Genomic DNA, 1,162 nt, shown 5'->3' on the forward strand with positions numbered 1-1,162 from the left:
CAGGTTGGCCAGAGAAGCTGTGGCTGCTCCTCCCTGGAAGTGTTTGTGGCCAGGTTGGATGAGGCTTTGAGCAACCTGGTCTAGTGGAAGGTGTCCCTGCTGCTGGCAGGGGGGTTGGGACTGGATGAGCTTTAAGATCTCTTCCAACCCAACCCAGTCTGGGATTCTGTGGTTCTCGAGTGTCCCCTGCTCCGTGGCTCTCCTGGGTGGGCTGGAGGAGGGAGAGGAGAAGCCCTGCAGTGCCCAAAAGGGACAAGCACCTTGTTCTCCCCACGCGACAGGTACCTGAGCGAGGGGTTCTTCTCCTTGGCCTTGGGCTGCATGGCTTGCTTGGGTGACTGGCCCACGGTGAAGGCGAAGGTGCCACGCACGTGCTGAGGGTAGCGCAGCTTGTGCAGGTGCTTCCTGAAGACCTCGGCGCTGTCTGAAGCCACCTCCTCATCGAAGGCAATCTTCAGCAACTGGAGGAACAGCAGAGAGGAGGCTGAAGGGCTGGTGGCAGCGTGCTGGGCAGGGCTGGGCCAGGGGACTGGGATGGGCTCTGCCCACAGCACAAGACAGAACTCAGGTCCCAGTTGGGAGCAGGGACAACGGGCACTGGCCAGGCTGGGAGGTTGCCCTGGCTGTCCCGCTGTGCCAGTTGCTCTGTCCCATGGCCCTTCCTCCTGGAGACCACTCCATACCCAACATTGCTGCTCCTGTGATGTCCCCAGCACCCAGTCATGGTGGTTCTGAGCACAGGAGATGAGCAGGAAGGAGCAGACAGCATTTTAGGTGTTCTCCTCCCAGCTCTGCTCTGCCTCCACAGGTCTCTCAGAGACATAAAATGCTGAGTAGCACCCGGTGTTGTGACATCTCTCCCTGTTCCATTTGTCCCTCCCAAGACCTGCCACAATGTTTTGCAGAACCACTTCCCCAGGTGACACGTGGGGATGTCTCACACCTCCTCAGGGCTCCAGCAGCCACCAGAGCAGCTGGAAAGAAGCCCCAAGCTAACGAGCAAGAAGTTGCTCCTGTGTAGAACAGGACTGTGACTGGAGCAGCTCTGCTGTGAGGACAGGCTGAGAGAGTTGGGGCTGTTCAGCCTGGAGAAGAGAAGGCTCCGGGGAGACCTTCTAGTGGCCTCCCAGTACCTGAAGGGGCTCCAGGAAGGCTGGGGAGG

At 59.6% G+C, this 1,162-nt stretch overlaps 1 protein-coding gene across 1 annotated transcript in view; it reads right to left on the bottom strand.

Moving 5' to 3' along the window:
* Window positions 1-285: 285 nt before the first annotated feature.
* Window positions 286-1,162, bottom strand: part of LOC104528426 (myotubularin-related protein 5-like) — a gene marked incomplete at both ends in the record, with an annotated part of 4,466 nt that continues 3,589 nt past the window's right edge. Inside the window, one exon of the mRNA XM_010172430.1 lies at window positions 286-461. Coding sequence (XP_010170732.1) covers window positions 286-461 — 176 coding nt within the window. The remainder of the gene's footprint in view (window positions 462-1,162) is intronic.

This window comes from Antrostomus carolinensis, unplaced genomic scaffold, assembly GCF_000700745.2.
Source record: "Antrostomus carolinensis isolate BGI_N321 unplaced genomic scaffold, ASM70074v2 scaffold51027, whole genome shotgun sequence".
Taxonomy (NCBI): Eukaryota; Metazoa; Chordata; class Aves; order Caprimulgiformes; family Caprimulgidae; genus Antrostomus; species Antrostomus carolinensis.